This window comes from Drosophila eugracilis, unplaced genomic scaffold (genome assembly GCF_018153835.1).
Source record: "Drosophila eugracilis isolate 14026-0451.02 unplaced genomic scaffold, ASM1815383v1 contig_952, whole genome shotgun sequence".
Classification (NCBI taxonomy): Eukaryota; Metazoa; Arthropoda; class Insecta; order Diptera; family Drosophilidae; genus Drosophila; species Drosophila eugracilis.
Window position 1 is genome coordinate 426104 of NW_024573870.1, and position 16108 is coordinate 442211.

The window sequence follows — 16108 nt, forward strand, 5'->3', positions numbered from 1 at the left end:
TTGCAAACATTTCTGTATTTTAAAAGATTTATTTGCAAACATTATAAATTTATTAAAAAAATTGATGACTGCGCAATTTTCATGTTTTTGTAGTCTTGTGTCAAGGTTTTATGGTCGATGCTAAACGCAAATTTTCTTCAATTGTCATTAAATAATAAATATTTTATTTTAGTTGGCATATACATAAGTTTTACTACAAGTCCCGAGTTTTTATGACTTACATGTGTATGTTTGTGTGTTAAAAAAAAAAATATATATTAAAATGGCTCTTAAATGCTAGTACTATTCAGTATTTTTATGGCTGGTGTCTTGCGGCAGATATGTATGTACGACTATATTCCAGTTTACGAAGTTTGACTGTATTTCTGGTCGTAGCGAAAATATTTCAACGCTTGGCGTAATTGTTTTTTCTTTGCCATTGGCGGCTGGCATTATGTTTTTTTTTTCTGCTTTTTTTTTGTGTGTTTGCTGGATTTTTTGCGGCCGTATCTTTTTTGCTACTTTAAGCACGTCGTTCGTCAGAGGAGTAAAGTCGAAGGTTCATGAACCGCCGGCAAGGACAAAAGCTCGGGCTCTGGCGGCGTAAGTGAGATGGCTATAAAGGTGGTATATAGACATATCGATCACATAGGGAGGCTGAAAACCGAACAGATATTTGTGCCCGTACCATATCCCACTATTCCACTTGTTTCCCTGCACCAGCCGCAACAGCAGCATTATCTTCCCATCCCACAGAGCCCCTTGAAATCATCAATTCGTGGAATTTCAGGCGGGCTAAACAAGAATGGGTTTTGTACCAAAGGAATGAAGGTACATAGGTTGTGCTTCGGTATTGAAGCATTAAGATACCTTAGAGGATACAAGGCCTCATATAAGGATAAACCTTTTTATATTATTATAATTATTTATAACTTATCTCCACAAAATAAAAATAAAATATAAACAAAAATTACTACAAATAAAAGCTATTGTAAAATTCAGAAATAGGAAACCCGAAAAAAATGAGTGTGGATAATCCGTGGCTTACGATGCGTCAGTGCGTGAGTCACGCAGCCTCACGAGCCGCACGATACGATACCATCGCAATTGGCGCACAAGAAATCACTGACCTTGACTTTAAACAAAGTTTAAGGCCCTTTGTGGCAGCAGCGAGTATATAGGTGCTTTTCAATGTATTTGTGTGCTTGTATTGTATATGTACATATATATATACATACTCGAACAAGCAACATAATTATAGAGCCGAGCGGCGTTTCTAGACTGGTTTATTCTCCAAAGTCCCCGGACGTACAATATCGCAGCGGCAGCGAAGTCAACGTCTGTGGTTGCCATTCCACGTTATTCTTTTCTTTTGATCAGAAAACGCTGAAAACGCACATGACGCAAGCGCGCAGACTTTTACCTTGCGTGCCCGTCTCTCCTCATCTCTTTCTTTCTAATTCTCCATCTCTCTTTCACATGTATTCCTATTGCATCAGCGCTTCAAGAAAAGTCACCAGTTGTAAACTAGCCTAGTTGGTAATGACCATAAAGAGCTAAACTAGCTTATACACAAGTTTAGACGTCTATTTTCAACAGAGCCAGCTATTACAGGTTCTTCCTTTCTCTGGAGCAATAGAATTAACAGTTTAGTTTAGTTTAATAGTTGTCTTAACGATTGTTTACTGTACAATGGGTAGTTATTTGGCCATCAAACTAGGTTTTATTTATTAAAATAAATCATTGGTTTTAGATTTGCTTTCTAACATTTTTTTAATATCCAAAGGTCTTAAAATAGTTTTTATTGTTGTTCTTTTATAACAGAATATATTTACATATATTAATATTTATGATCTTTCTTTAGAAACGCTCCTCTTACACAATATATAAAAGATTTTAATTTGCATGGCTTGATATTGATTGAAATTTCCTTTAAAAAGCAAAATACGTTTTGCATTTTAAAATAAATTAAAATATCAAATATAAATATAATCTGCTGCCCACCATCCATCATTGTTTATAGCACCGAGAGAGACCTGTAATCAGTTCCAGTTCTGATTCCATTCAAATTATGATATTTTTTGCGAGAAATCTGAATTTATGCAAATCGAAATCGTATAATCACTTATTGCGAAACAAGCCCGAAAATAAATGCGAATGATGATAATCTTTTGACTCACTGCATTGGTTCTATGCATGGGGTTTTACCCCCAAAAATCGAGGGAATTTTACAAATTACCCCACGACCAGTGTTATTTTCTGCAGTCTCTGCTGCTTCCGCTCTTCGCGGCCCTTTTTTCCGACTCTTCTGTCTGTCTGCTCTTCGTTCTTCTTCATCTTATACCTTGCCTCCTTTGCCACTCTTCTCCTTTTGTAAGTGCAGCTCACTCCCACTCATATAATGCACATATATATGGAAATACATATGTACATATACAAACAGAGCCCGGAATACTTGGAGTGCACTGCTCCCTCGCGCAATTTATGTTCTGTTTGAGTACATACAAACATATGGTACATATGTACGTGTGCGAGTGTAGGAGGTTGTCAGAGGTCAGTCTCATCGCTTTATGTATGTATGTATATACATACCCGTTCCAATTGCCAATCCATTCCCTTTGGCGTTCTGCAGAAACTAGATTTCCCTCTCTCTTACCCGCTCGCTCTCTGTGTCTGTTGTTCGCTGGTTCTTTGTCTCTCTCCCGCTGGCGATAACTGGTTGAGTGAGTTTTTTGTCCGCTTGGCTTGTTCGTTTCGTTCCCGTTCGTTCCTATTCCTCGTTCCGTGTCTTGTAAAAATTCTTCTTTGCCATGCTGGTTCATTCTCATTCAACCAAATTGAGCGTTGATAAAGAGAGCGCGAGAGCAGAGAGAGAGAGAACAAATGTATCTGTATCTGTAAAATTGACTGGGGATTTCGTGTTCGTCGTTGGTTTCAAGAAGTACCCTTTCAGTCGGGTTTCCAACTTGGCCGGGAAAAGTTGGTTCTACTTAAACATTAAAAACTTAAATAGCAGTTTAGCGTTCGCTCGCGTTCATTTCCCGTCGCGTTCAGAGAATACACCACTACTACAACGTGCGTGCGTGTGAACTGTGCGAAAAAAAGCAATAAAAAGTATTAATACTAGTGGAATAATAAGTAAATCTAAGTGCAACCGAAACATATACATACCTAGCCTATGTACGTATGCAACGCAATAAATGTTAAAAAATAAGAATATACAAATTGTTTAGTTCTGCTACTTCTCGTTCTTCTTCTTCCAACGATGCCGTAGAGTTCATCAACTTGTTTAGAATCGCGTACGTGAGTGCGTGACTGTATATATGAGTGAACGAATGTGTGTGTTGGTGGTGCTGCTGCTGCTGCCTTTTTCCTGCTGCGCTTCTTGTTCGGCCTTTCTATCTCTTTCTGGCGGTGCATCACTTGCATTGTTGTAGCTGTTTGTTGCATTGCAACGAAACATTTTGTTCGTGTTCTTTTATTTCCCTCCTGCTCTTAGCTTCCTTCGTTTGTTTGTTCTTTTCAACGGCAGTGCGCATTGTTGTTGTTTGCATTAACTTTTTACGTTTCTATGCTTTTTGTTATTATTATCTCATTTCTTATTTCGTTTTGTGCCACAGTCTGCGTTCTTACACTCTCGGCCAGCAGATTGTGTCTAGTAAAAGATATTCTTAAAAAACTATGACATATAAATATTTAGTGGTTATCCGGTTACCAAACCAAAAATTTGTGAATTCCTACAGAAAAAATCGAATTTTTAAAAACATACATATTTTTAATTCAATACATTCTTTTATCGAAACGTTTATAGTTTTCGTCTTAATATATATAATCCTTACTAAACCCCCGACCTCGGTATTCGTTTTCGCAATTTCTCTTGGCCGATAACCACTGTAATTGCAAAAGCGACAAACAAGATCCGATAATGATGAAATGGTTAACAACCTTTTAAGACCAGAGGGGTAGAGCACTTCCTTCAACTCAATGCGAGACGACCTTCCCCCGTCCAAAAAGTCCGAAAGTCGGGCCTATTTATCGCGACCCAACTGTTTAAACACAATTCTCCGCAACATTCAACTCTCGGCGACTGTGTTCATGGGTTTTTGTTGTCGATGTCGATATCGTTGTTGTTATTGTCTTTGTTGTTGCTGTTGCCGCGATGCGGAAGAATAAAACACGAGTTTGTTTTCTTGTTTCTGTGTGTATTTTAAACAAAAATTATTACGGCAATGTTCTTTAAATTTAATCACTGTAGACTGACAGACTGATCGACGTGCAAACCACGCTTGGGGCTTCTCATTAATATACAAACTGCCGGTCTGTGTGTGAGTGCCTGTTTTATTTACGCCGAAAGCAAAAATACAAGACAACCAAACCAAAAAAAAAAAAAATATCTAAAAACGTGTTTAAAATTTGTTCCTATCTGTGCTGTGCCGTGCGTCCAGTATTTGTTGTACAAACATAAATACGTATAGAACGGAAAGGCGAAACATAACATATCGAATGCTATATATTCCATGCGTCTTGTTTCACGCTCGATTTGGTGACGCCAGCAGAGCTAAAAACTACGCTTACTGATTAAAAAAAAGCTGTCGCTGCTGGGCTTTATTTCGAACTGATTGCAGTAGAAACTCGAAAGCGGGAATTAGAAAAGGCCAGATATTAGATTAAAAATAATATATGCTCATAGTAACAGAAATAAAAATGTTGAAATTTAATCGTACAAATTTACCAACGGATTGTAATACTTAGGTTTCCCAAACATGTTTATTATCTAACATAAACAATATCTAAATGTGTTTCAACTTGGTTTCTTACTGGCAACATGAGAACTTAAAGTATACAGTAGGTGCAACTGTACCGAGCTTAGGAGGGCTGAAAATTTAAACACACTGTGAGTGACAAGTCTAGATTAATCTAAATCTTATTTGGAATTACATTCAACCCCGAGAAATAGTAAACATTCACCCAGTGATCACTGTACAGACAGCAGCTGTATCGAAGATTTTCTGATTTACAATTCAGATATGTCAGACACGATCCTTGCATCAGCAACGATTCGGGCCATCTCCAATTGATTCGCCATCGCAACCCAAATGTCTTATGTAAAATGCATTTCCTGTAGTGTTTTGTTACTTTCCGAGATTTTCTAGAACTCGGTCGGGGTCGTTCCCTCCTCTGTTCCCGCCAATCTTTGCTAGCTCTTCTTCTGTGCTGTACAAATTTTGTGTTTTCCCCCTTCTTTGTTTTTTGGTTTTTTCTTAGTTTCCATTATCAGAGAGCGTCGCTTTGCCACCACGTAATAGATAAAGCAGGAAACCAACCCGAAATTGGTACATCTCTAATTGAAAATGTTAAAGCAGATAGTAAATATTTATCGAAAGTTAACACGCAAACGAGGCACACTGAGAACACGTTCCACTTGATTGGACGATAATGGTGTTGCAGCACTAGAAGATAGCATGTGCATCTACGGTTGAGCTTCCTTCATAATAGGGAATTCAAAGTTTCAAAAATAGTACCAAACAAAGATATATTTCTATTATAACTTTTGCCTATCTTTTCCTTTGTTTTCGATAGTCTTACGTACAATAGAATGTGCATCCTAAAATAATACATATTCTCAGTTGGTTTTGTTTAAACTTTGAATTAATGAAATCTACAAAGGAAGTCCGTATATATGGTGATTATTTCGACTTATTCCAAACTGAAATTTTCGAGTTCTGGCTGAAATGGAATATTCCCAGCCGACACTGTACCTGTGCAAGGTTTCCTTGATATTTCCTACCACCACTGTAAAAGCCAGGACACACAGACACATGCCATTTCGCTTGCTCTCGTACTCAATATAGCAAGAGAGCAGGAGAGCAAAGTAAGAAGAAGAAGCAGCTAACGAACCACAGACACTACAAAGCGCAGTAAGAAAGAAAATGTTGTGCAGAATACAAAAAAAAGGAGGAGACAACAGAAAAAAAAAGAACAAGAACTGCAACGACGCCGTTGACCTGCGGGGCCTTTGATGCGAGTGGGAGAGAGAGGGAGATTGGTCGTGGGAGAACGACCCGCGAAGAAGTAAGAATGGAAGGAGGGTAAAAGAGGGAGAGGAAGAGCGTCTGGGAGCTCGGGACCCTCTGTTAAATTGGATGCTGCCGTTCTTCTTCGTTACCTCTTCTGACTTCTTCCTCCTTCTCTTCCTCTCTTCTGCAACAATAAAACTCCCTTGTGCAGATATTTTGTTGTTCTTCGTTTTTTGCCCATTGTCTCCTTCAATAAAATGCGTCAAGTCAATTTCATTCAGCAGCAGCTGCCGCTTTGGGGGTCGCTTCACTGCTGACGCATAGCTGGCGTCGTCTAAAAAAAAAAAAAACAACAAAAAAAAAAAAAACTACAAAAATGCGGGAGGAGCAAACGTCGCAGAATTCGACGAATTCGACTGGGGATTACAGTAAAGATCGGTTTGAAAGAATTTAAAAGTCTACCAATTACAATCCGTATCTTGTTACCATAAAATCTGTGGGATTATTTGGCTTAAGATTCTACGTGTTGAACATAAGTGTTGGGTCCACAATATGAGGTCCCTTGTTTTATCTACGATAAAGAGTGAAAACCCATACAGTATTGAAAACGTAAAGATTCTGAAACAATCAATGATATCAAAGTTCCTCTGTACATTTTCTTAAAGATAAGGAACGTAATTAAAATAGGGAATTTCTCTGTTTATAAATTTGTATAGCATAGCTTTTATTGTTATGAAAACGAGGCTAAAGATTGTATAAACTTATATATATTTCTTAATCCACGCAGTTTCCTATTGCCAATACCCACTGTATCGCAATTTGCATCGAACCACGGCGGAGGTCGTGATGTTGGCGGTGCCTTTGCGATGAAATTGAGGATGCGAATGGGATGGTTAGTTGCTATGGGATGTGGATTGGAATTGGGATCGGGACGGATATTTTATCTGCCAACTGCCAGCATTTTTGTTGCCTCGCTTAGAAGAAGTCGTCTGTTTGTATATGTATGTGTGTGTTTCGAGCAGGTAAAGGTAGTTTTCTTTGTTCTTTCTGTTTTATGGATTGCTCTTTGTGTTGGGCTTCTCTTTTATTTTTCGTTGCAGTTTTGAGTATGTCTATGTATCCTATGCATATAGTTGTGTTTAAAATAGTAGCACTTAAGGTATTTATTGATGTTTTAATGTAATCGCTAAAAAATCAAATAAGGAAATGAACTTCCTTTTTAATAGTTTCCAATTTTAACGTGCAATAATTGATAAAACGGCAAGTCGTTAAATGAAGAGGTGTCAATAAACTAATTAATACACAGAAGCATGATTTGAAAATTCATAAATGCAAATAATTAAATAAAAAACTGGTTTGTCTCTCATTAGTTTTTATTTTGAGCATTTAACAGCATATTAATTTGAGTCATTTACATTATTGAAAATGTTTTTGTTTTAATTTGCAAATAAAACTTGTGCGAATTTGGTTTTTTGTTAGATATTAGCCTGTGTTCAATATTCTGACCACCACTGTCTGTGGGTGTATGTGTCATGGTAATTGCCTTTGTTTTTGTTGCTGCTATTGCTGCTTTTGGTACCATTGAACTCTCTGCTGCAGTTGCAACCCCAAAAACATTTCGCAGGGGAATGCATGGAAGTTGAACACAGCCTTGTTTATTTTGCTGCACAACCAGAACGTACACTCCCTGCTTCCTCTTCCCCGTTTTCATGTTTTTGTTGTTGGTTCTTTTTATGCCTTTTTGCGCGGAATTACAGTGGTGCTTCTATTAATACTTTTTTCTGATTAAAATAGAAGATTTCATATTTGTTCAAGTCAAATTAAATTCTTTGTTTTATTTCTTATCAAAATTATAATATGAAATGAAATCATCAATGTCAAGAATGTATAAAAACAAAAAATTGAGTAGATGTGAAAAAATAATTTATATTTCAAGCAGCAGAGCAAGGGTTCAACATTTTAGTACAGTGAAATCACAAGAATTTATTATCACCACTAATTCAGCACTACAATGGATCTGAAACCAGCTGTATCTTTTAAGTTTCAAGTCTGAGTTAGAGAGTTTCGACTGTACAGCAGCACCCTCTTATTTTTTCTCTCCCACACACCATCTAGATTTGGCTTGAACTTGGTGCTGTCCGTCCGCTCTTGTTCTTGATCATTTTATATTTTCCATAATCATCGTCATCAGCACATCGCTGTAATACTTTGTTTTGTTTTCTTTCCACTTCTCCTGAGCCATGAAATTTATAATCTTGTACAAATTGTTTTGCATTAGTAATGCCTGTGCGCAGTTTGTTCCACTTCTCACATGGGGTAACCACGTCGATTCTTTTGCCTCGCTTTGCCTTTGCTTTGCTCCCTTTCTTGTTCTTGTTCTTGTTCTGGTTCTGGTTCTCTTTCTTTCACCTCCTCCCTCGCATCGTCTTCTTCTTCTTTATTTTGTGCTTAATTATGGAAGAAGAAGGAGGAAGATGGAGGGTGTTGGGGCACGCCCTCAGTGCACTGCACTCGCATTTCTGATTATTAGCCCGCTCTATTTTTAAACACTTTTACAAGCGTTCTGGAATTTGTTCATGTACCCCATCTTTCCAACCCTCCCTCCCTCAAACAAAAATAATGCTAAGTAAAACATATGGCACCGACATTGAGCTCCACTCCCATCTCTCAAAAAGTGGAGACGATACAATTCTTCTGATGGGCCTGTGGCCTCAAATGATATTAATCTTGTCAATATATACAATCCAACTGTCAGTTTGATATGGCCCGAACCACTTTAACACCCTTCCGGCCTGCCTTCCATCAACTATCTCCGAAATTTGCTAATCTAATCGATAGACAACTCGCTTATTATCAACCCCTCTTCATTAGTCCCTCTGTTCATCAATGATAAATTATTGTTTTAGTGCCCTATATTAGGGTATTGCAAATTTGACATATTTTGGTTTTTGATTTATAACAAATTCATTTCTTTTTCTACTTAAGACTAGCAAAGAAATGTTATCTATAATGATTATTTTACAGTTTCTTTATTATTTAATTTTTTTTTAGAAGTGTTTTACTCTTAAATTCCAGTGTTTAATTGGGAATGTCAAATAACTCTCATCTGGTAATCATTTTTACAAAACATTACACAGTTTTTATAAAACAAATATTAAAAAGAATACATTTAATTATAGGGTAGTAGGTTTAGTTAGGGTATTGGTGGTTCTAAAGTCAAAAAAATGATTTATTTATTTTCCCCTTTGAACGGTGACGTTTCAGTGCTATTCTTGTGTTTATTAACTAATTTGTTGAAATTACCGGTGGTAAATTTATGAGTCAGTTTTTTGTCTACGGACATAGGTGAGTGTGTGTGTGTGTGTGTGCGTGCGTGTCAGGTGTGAGCGGTAAGTGCTAAAACGAGTGAGTGATCGATACCTTTTGAAGATCTGCGCTTCTCTTTTTTGCTGCCCTGCCTCATTTTCCTCGATTCGCAACAGTTGGCAATGTTGCAAAAAAAAGAAGGAAAAAATTGCCGCTACTTTACACGTGTAAATCCGTATTTATCCGCATGTGTGTTTGTGTATTTGTGTGAATTTATGTGCCTGTCGTCTGGCTATTTTTCCTCTCATCTCTTCCGTTCTCCGCCCTCTGTAGTCAACTGTCTCTTTCACACTGCAGCATTTGCCGGTGTACAGAAATTTTCGCTATGCAGTTATGTTGATGAGATGTGAATGCGATGATGCTGCTGCTGCAACGTCATTTCTAGCATAGTTGTCTCTTCTATTTCTCTCGAAACTTCCGCGGCAACATAGAACAGAGAAATGCAGAGAGGAAAGAACGGGAGAAAGGTAGAAAGAGAGGGACAAAAGCAGGCAGCATGAGAGAACGTTTTGTTTTTATTGCTTTTGGATGCGGTCGTTGCCCAAATTGGGAAAAAAAGCATGCGCACACGATACATTGAAAGAAAATTTGAGTTAATGACCTATGGTGTTAGATTGGCAATTCCAAAAATTTTAAAAAGATATTTCCATAATAAATAATTCTAAGCTATTTACTTTAATATTAGTTGTTTTTGATTTCTGTGTAGTTCACGTTTATTGTTTCCTGTATTTGCGCTGCTCCTCTCTTCTGACTCCTCTTTTTCTCGGCTGTCTATTTTCTCTCTCCTTTCTCTCTTTACTACTCTCACGCAACCTGTAGCGCGCGCAAAAAAAATGTTTTTTGCCGTCGAAAATTGTTGCTCTTTCGTTGGGGGGGAGGTTTTCTTTTTTATTTATGTTGTTGTGGGTGAGTGGCCGCCATATTGTTTTAGGGGTGACTAAACCATAAGCAAAAAGGGGGTGGCGATGATGTGCAGTTGTATTGTTGCTTTTGCAGCCGGCATTCAACAGTTCGGCAAAAAAGAGCGCTTTTTTGGGTTCTCCCTCGTTCGTCGCTCTCTTTGCAAATGTAAATAGGATTTATTGATTTTTCCCGGTTTTTCCTCTAGTCTTTTTCCCTGTCTTTCTAGCAATTGCTCGATTAAATGTCAGACAAAAAAATCTCAGACTGGAGTATCTAGCATTGCATTGCTGCAACTTGTGTAGTTGTTGTTGTCTTTTTTTAGGGAGCAGGAAAATCCCAGGACATTTGCCTCTCTCTGCCATTGCCTCTGTCACAGTCTCTGTCGACGTCGCTGCTTTGGCGGGGACCTGAGCTTTACCCGGGTCGCTGCATTATGCGCAGAGTTAGTTTTGCAGGAAGCCGCGTCGCATTCACGTCACACGCGATTTGTACATAACTAGCGGACATTTCACCTTTATATTAGCTTGCAGTGTCCTTGCCGGGAACAAGAACAAAAAAAAAAAAACAACGCGCACGACGTCATTGTAATAAACAAAATAGCAAAAACTGACAATTAACCTTGTATTCAATTATCCTTTCTAATAATAATTTTGTGCTTTATTTTCCATTGCAGCCTTTTGTGTGCGCGACGCAATTAACTGACAGCACTTGAAAGTATGCTACACAAATTTGTTTCAACTTGTTACTGCAACAATAACGACAAATACAACAACGGCAACCATCCCACGCAATTTATTATATAGACTGCGTAGTGAGGAAGAGCGAGAAAGCAACTGCAACTAGCAACTAGCAACAAGAAGCAACAACCAACAACAACAACAAACCAGGAAACGAAACTGGAATATATAGAAAATTCTACAACAAGATATAACAACAAAACAGTAAAGGTAAGTCGGCTTATCTCCGTTTAATGAGTTTTATGTTTTTTTTTTGTTTCATAGTGTTCCTCCTTTGTTGGGGAGAATCACCGGTAGATATTGGTATTTATCAGGGATTACCAGTTCCTATATTATATATCGGTATTCAGATTACGGGGGTACTCAATAACTAATAGAAAAGGGTTCCGCAAAACTTGTTAAGCTTAATTTAACAACTTTTAGCTTCAGTCCTTTGTCGTTGTTCTTAAACTTTTACTTTGAGAATCTTTTCCAAATTAAACACCTCTCCATGGAATGTATACTGTACTTTTTTTTTTATAAAAATGTTTCATATTTTAATTGCTATTTTGGCCAACTAAATAAACTTGTTTACGAACCTAATTAGTTTCCTTCGCAACGAAAATGAGAATGTTTCTAGAATTATTAAGGATTTTCTCTAGGAAGCACGGTGAATAAAATTTGTTTTTGGTTGTATGTGTGTGTGTGTGTGTGCATGATAAATGTTCATCCAGTCTAGACAGTTGCAGTCCCTTACACCATCTCCTTCCCTCTTGGCATACAACATTTCCCCCCTTGGGCGCATTTTTCGGGGTTGATTTTGAGTTTCGTTTCGTTTCGCTGGCGCTCGCTCTCTTGGCTTTCACTTGAATTGCCTTTTACGTTGATTTTCTTGTTGACGGAAGTTTCGCCTGCTCTGGAAATCTAGAGAAGTTTCTCCAGGGCTCCCAGAGTTCGTCCTTTTTTTTTTTTGTTGTTTACTTTTCTGCGGCGGGGGTTTGTTGTGAAACTCCCCTGCTTTTCCTGCTGCTGCTGCTGTTGCCATATTATCCAACTCCACAGTTTTCTTCTCGAAGGCAACGAACCGCGAAGGCAGCGAAAAGGGGAAGTAAAATTATGATTACGGGGTGTCCTTCCTTCTGTCTGTGCGTGCGTTTATTGCATTTGTGTCCGTCTCTGAACGAAGGATAAAGGTTAGAGGGTAGGCGAAGGGATATAGACGGACAGGGAGGATGGGGATATTCCTCCCGGTCAAACTCCTTTCATCCAGCCGTACAGCTTCACTTCACTTTTAGCTACGCTTCTCCACTCTGTCGTAAGAAATTGGAATTGTATTTAAAAGCATTCCGTGGGGGCGTGTTTCCTAGTTTGATTCGATTCTGTTTGTGGGTGGGTGCAGGGAAAATAGTAAACCTAGGGGAAGGAACACATACCTTTCAACTGTCGTCTTCGAAGATGTTTAATAAAACACGGGTCACAGCTGTCGTGCTTTAGGGGATTAGACGAGACTTGTCAGTTGGATGGAGGCAATTAACTACAAATTATGATAACAAAGGGGATGACTAAGGAAAAGGGGGCCGTCTGTCTGTGGGGTGTGGCACATTTGTTTGTTTGCGGGGCCCATGGAAATGCCAAAACGTTTCGGTTCAAGTGGAGGAGCTGCTGACTCATAAGGATAGAAGACAAGGACCGCAGGTGACTCATGGGTCAGTTGATTTGAGGGGAGGAAAAGGAGGGCATTCGGGGTTGTACAGACAGCCGAGATTATTCACCTGTATTGTAGGGAAAAACAAAACAATTAAATTGGGATTTAGGGGGGGGAAAAAGAAAAACTTACGTTAATCCAAACCGAGTCTAATCAACCTTTCCACTTTCTTTCTTTGCCTTTTCAGCTGTTACTCCTAAAGGTAAACGGAGCCACCGACGGCAACTACAACACAAAGATGGCGTCCTCACCGACACCATCTCTGGACTCGATGCGGGGCGGGGCAAACTCGATTGAATCGTACGAACACGCCGGCTATCTATCAGACTCACCGCTCACGTTGAGCGGTTCATCGCCACCGGCCAGCGATTCGGCCATCTGCAGTGATGAGTACACAGGCGGCAGCAGCGTTAAGTCGCGTTCCGAGGTGACGGTAATCAATGGCCATCACCCGATCTCGGCCTCGGTTTCGTCCAGCTCATCGGCCAGCTCATCATCCTGCTCGTCGTCGTCCTCGTCCTCATCCTCGTCTTCGTCATCGTCCAGCTCCTCGACTAGCGGCCTCAGCGGTTGCGGCAGCACCAGCAGCAGTGTGATTAGCGCCAATAATGTGGCTAGCAGCAATGGACCAGGGGTGATTGGTAGCAATCTTCAGGGCTCAAACAATGGCAGCAACTCAGGCATCAGCAGTCTGGTTGTGGGAGCCGGCAAGGGAAGCAACAGCAGCAGCAACAGCTCCTCGAGCAACACATCCGCCAATGGATCACCGCCACGTTGCACCGCCTGCAAGAGCAAGTGCAGCGATGCCGTGGCCAAGTGCTTCGATTGTCAGAGCTATCTGTGCGCCAACTGTGTGACTGCTCACGAATTTATGCACTGTTTCAACGGGCACAACGTGTGCTTGATCAAGGGTTTCGAGGCGAGCACCACTGGTACTCCTCTCTCCGTGGGTTCGCCCAGCAACAATCCGGCCTCGAATGAGTTCAAGTACTCTAGTTCGCTGACCATGATGCTGCAGCAGCAGCAGCAACAACTCGACTCGCAACAACAGCAACAGCAGCAACAACAACTGTTGCCGGCGCAGCCTATGTCTCAACTCTCGAAGATTGTACTGGCAGCCGCTGCCCAAGCAAATTCCCAGGAGCAACAGCGAGAGGATAGCATCTATGGTTCTCTGCACCCTCAGCAGCAACAGCAGCAGCAAAGGCAACTTTTCTGCCCGCGTCACAAACAGGAGCTGCTCAAGTTCAGTTGCCGCACCTGCTGCATTCTGGTGTGCAAGGAATGCATTGTATTGGAACACTCTACAGGTCTCCATGAACTGGAGAACGTGCAGTCACCCGGATTGTCAACCTCGACGGGATCAACGGCCAATGAGTCAGCTTTGCAGACTCTGCTCGCAGACATGCGCGGAAAGATTGGCGAGATTGTCGGCATTGCCGGAAATTCGGACCAGAATCTCACCAAGGTTAAGCTGCAGTACCAGAAGGCACACAACGAGCTGAACGAGACGCATCAGTTCTTCGCCTCCATGCTCGATGAGCGCAAGACAGAACTTCTCAAGGAGCTGGAGACACTGTACTCGGCAAAGGTGAACAGCAACAGTTCGTGGCAGCAACGTTCCCGTGACTTGATCGACAAGGGACTGGCCACCTGTGAAGCGGTTGAACGGAGTCCAGCTCCGCCATCCTCTTTGCTGACAGAGGCCCTGCTCTTGCGCAAATCTCTGGAGCAGCAACTACAGATGGGCATCCAGGAGATGCAGCTTCCCTTCGAAATGGAGTTTATGTCCAATTATCAGTCGATTCAGGCCGGAGTGCGCAACACTTTCGGTTACATTCGGGCAAGCAGCTCGGACGGAGGACATGCTGGCCTAAGCCTGACCAGCAATGGTCATGGAAAGCAGCCCCCGATTGCCAGGCCTACACAGAGCGCCAGCAACAGTAGCGCCAGCAGCGCGGGTAGCCATCACGGTCATCATCAGCAGTCTCATCACCATGGGCATCACAATCATCACCAGACTTCACACCACCAACAACTGCAGGCACAATCGTCGCTGCATGGCTTGGGTCTTGGTTTGAGTGGATCCAGCTTGTTGGACAGCAGCTCAAACGGCACTGGAGCTGGCGGAGCATTCAGCAACGGAAGTCTTCTGTTGAGCGGACGCGATCGCAATGCCCTGGCAGTGGAACAGCACTTCGGCGAGCTTATGCCTAAACGAGGCGGTGGCTACAGCGGCAGCAATGGTTCGGCCGTCAGTACCGTAGCCCACTACAATCCCTACGAGAAGTGGAGCAACGGAGGTAGCGACAACCTCTTCTCGTCAGTAACAAATGGCGTTGCCGGTAGCTCTGCTGTGGCTGATGCATTCGCCAGCCTGTCTTCGGTTGGAGGAACCGTTGTGGGTGCCGGTGGAGCCGGCGGAAGTACCGTGAGCTCAGAGTCCTTGCTGGATCTGACCAACAAATTGCTTTCTGCCACTATCTATCCGCCCAAATCGCAGATCAAGCGTCAGAAGATGATCTACCACTGCAAGTTTGGCGAATTCGGCGTGATGGAGGGACAGTTCACAGAGCCCAGCGGTGTGGCAGTTAATGCCCAGAATGACATCATTGTGGCTGATACGAACAACCATCGCATTCAGATCTTCGACAAGGAGGGACGCTTCAAGTTCCAGTTTGGCGAGTGCGGCAAGCGTGACTCCCAGCTGCTGTACCCGAATCGTGTGGCCGTGGTGCGCAATTCCGGCGATATTATCGTCACCGAACGCTCGCCCACGCACCAAATCCAGATCTACAATCAGTATGGACAGTTTGTGAGGAAGTTCGGTGCCACAATTTTGCAGCATCCTCGTGGTGTGACCGTGGACAACAAGGGACGGATCATTGTGGTGGAATGCAAAGTGATGCGTGTGATCATCTTCGACCAGAATGGCAATGTTCTGCACAAATTCGGATGCTCCAAGCATTTGGAGTTCCCCAATGGCGTGGTGGTTAATGACAAGCAGGAGATCTTCATCAGCGACAATCGGGCGCATTGCGTCAAGGTATTCAACTACGAGGGCCAGTATCTGCGGCAGATTGGCGGCGAGGGCATAACCAATTATCCAATTGGTGTCGGAATCAACTCCAACGGGGAGATTCTTATTGCTGACAACCACAACAACTTCAACCTGACGATCTTCACGCAGGACGGTCAGCTAATCTCGGCCCTCGAGTCCAAGGTGAAGCACGCCCAGTGTTTCGATGTGGCGCTCATGGACGATGGCAGTGTGGTGCTGGCCAGCAAGGATTACCGGCTCTATATCTATCGCTATGTCCAACTGGCGCCAGTGGGTATGTAAACAGACACAGACACACACTCCAATGGAAGGGGAGTCCGGAATGGATGAGAGGATCTGTGTGTAAATTCCGGCTCTTACT

General features: G+C 41.6%; 1 protein-coding gene across 2 annotated transcripts in view; it reads left to right on the forward strand.

Annotated features, from left to right (window-relative positions):
- The window catches only part of LOC108106837 (brain tumor protein), a 38526-nt gene that overhangs the window by 15064 nt on the left and 7354 nt on the right, over positions 1-16108 (forward strand). Inside the window, exons 1-3 of one of the 2 annotated variants that reach the window (XM_017214075.2) lie at positions 2914-3159; positions 10939-11212; positions 12874-16021. In XM_017214075.2, the coding sequence (XP_017069564.1) occupies positions 12925-16021 (3097 nt within the window). In that variant the 5' untranslated portion in view covers positions 2914-3159; positions 10939-11212; positions 12874-12924. Of the gene's footprint in view, positions 1-2913; positions 3160-10938; positions 11213-12873; positions 16022-16108 lie in introns of those variants that run through there. The other variant, XM_017214074.2, reaches the window with a different exon arrangement.